This window comes from Meleagris gallopavo, chromosome 2 (genome assembly GCF_000146605.3).
Source record: "Meleagris gallopavo isolate NT-WF06-2002-E0010 breed Aviagen turkey brand Nicholas breeding stock chromosome 2, Turkey_5.1, whole genome shotgun sequence".
NCBI classification, from domain to species: domain Eukaryota; kingdom Metazoa; phylum Chordata; class Aves; order Galliformes; family Phasianidae; genus Meleagris; species Meleagris gallopavo.
Genome location: NC_015012.2, coordinates 103380073 through 103381924, shown reverse-complemented (window position 1 = coordinate 103381924; position 1852 = coordinate 103380073). Strand labels below are relative to the sequence as shown.

General features: G+C 62.9%; 1 protein-coding gene across 1 annotated transcript; it reads right to left on the bottom strand.

Annotated features, from left to right (window-relative positions):
• Positions 1-4: 4 nt before the first annotated feature.
• Positions 5-1708, bottom strand: LOC100544740 (cGMP-dependent protein kinase 2-like; the record flags this gene model as incomplete). The annotated part of the gene is made up of 8 exons (XM_019613607.2): positions 1394-1708; positions 1192-1322; positions 1012-1101; positions 775-916; positions 525-688; positions 338-454; positions 198-260; positions 5-119 (listed from the first exon to the last, which is right to left on the bottom strand). Coding segments are annotated over exons 1-8 (1128 nt in total), but the record flags the coding sequence as incomplete, so codon positions are not given.
• Between the last annotated feature and the right edge of the window lie 144 nt (positions 1709-1852).

Sequence of the window (1852 nt, the reverse complement as noted above, 5' to 3'; positions counted from 1 at the left end):
TCCCGGCCCCCCCAACATCCCCCACCCCACACTCCATCCCCACCTCCTTCAATAGCTGTATAGTGGGTGCCTCCATCTGCCGCAGTGCAAGTCGCTTCCACCGGATGGCCCCGAACCACCTGGGGAAAGGGGGGCTGCAGGAAGGGCCACGGAGAGGGTGGCATTAGATGCCCTCCTTTACCTCTGTGTCCCCTCACCTGTGCTTCTTAATGCCACGGATACCACTGGCTGTGTTCCCCAGGCGCTGCCCTGGGCGCCTCCTGTGAAGGGATGGCGATGGCGATGGGGTGGGGGGTGGAGGGTGGGGGTGGGGGTGGGGATGGGGATGGAGCCAGACCTGCAGAGCTTGGCAATGAGAGAGCAGGCAGCCTCACTGAGGAAGGCAGGGAAGGAGAAGATGCCATCCAGGATGCGGCTGTAGATCTTCTGGGGGTCGGTGCTGTGGAAGGGGGGCCTGCACGGCACGGGGGAGTCACAGCTGGCCAGGGGGGTGGGTCAGGCTCAGCCCCGAGGCACATTCTCACCTGCCCACCAGCATCTCGAACACCAGGATGCCCAGCATCCAGAAGTCAACAGCAAAGTCGTGGCCCTCGTGGCACAGCATCTCGGGCGCCAAGTACTCAGGCGTCCCACAAAAGGAGAACGTCTTTTCCCCACGTTCCAGCTCCTTGGCAAAGCCAAAGTCCACCTGCGGCACAGCAGCCCTCAGCCCCCCCAAGCCCAGATCCTCGCACAAGTGTCAGGACTCTCAGTGCTGCCCCCAAGCCTTGGTACCAGCTTGACGTAACCCAGCTGGTCCAACATCAGGTTCTCGGGCTTCAGGTCCCGGTAGACGATGCCGTGGCCGTGCAGGTACTCCAGGCCCTCCACCACACAGGCAGAGCAGAATACGGCCAGTGGTTCCTCAAAGCAGCGCCTGCAGCAGTGCAGGACCAGCGTTCGGCACAGCGTGGCACGGCACTGCCTGGCACTGCAGCACACGGCTGCCCACCCTGTGTCCAAGCCACGTACAGCTCACGCAGCTTGGTCCACAGCTCTCCTCCCTGACAGAACTCCAGCAGCAGGTAGATGTGCTGCGCATCGCGGAAGGAGCCAAAGAACCTGCGAGTGGGAGCAGCTCAGTGACCCGCACAGCCCCCCAACCCCGCACAGCTCCCCCCGGCACCACGCAGCCCCCGGTCCAGCACTCACCCTACAATGAAGGGGCAGTGGCTGCGAGCCAGCACCCTCCTCTCCGTGCGCATGTGCTCCTGCTGCCGCGTCCGCACCACCTGGTCCTTGCGGATCCGCTTCAGTGCAAAGAGCTGCTCGTGGCACCGCACCTGGAGGAGGGCACCGGGATGGGGACAGGGATGGCACAGCGGGGAGCCCGCGGGATGGGCACGGCTCTCACCAGCTCCACCCTGCCGAAGCCACCGGTGCCCAGCACGACGCGCTGCCCCTGCTTCTGCCCCTCCTCATAGTGCACGGCTACCAGCTCCTCCAGCTGCACTGCTGGGCAGGGCTGTGGCAAGTGGGGGGACCCCCAGCTCCTGTGCGGAGTGCACTGCCCTGCAGAGCTTGCACCCAGAGTGCCTGTCCCCATCCCCATCACTACCTCACCCCATTCCATTCCCATTTCAATCCTTGTCTCTATTTCCATCCCTATCTCAGTATCATGCCATTCATATTCCCATCCCCATCCCATTTCCATTTTCATTTCATCCCATCCCCATCCCCATTCCTATCCCCATCCCCATCCCATTCCCATCTCCATCCCATTCCCATCCCCATCCCGATTCCCATCCCTATCCCTATCCCTATCCCCATCCCTATTCCTATCCCCATTCCCATCCCCATCCCCATCCCCATC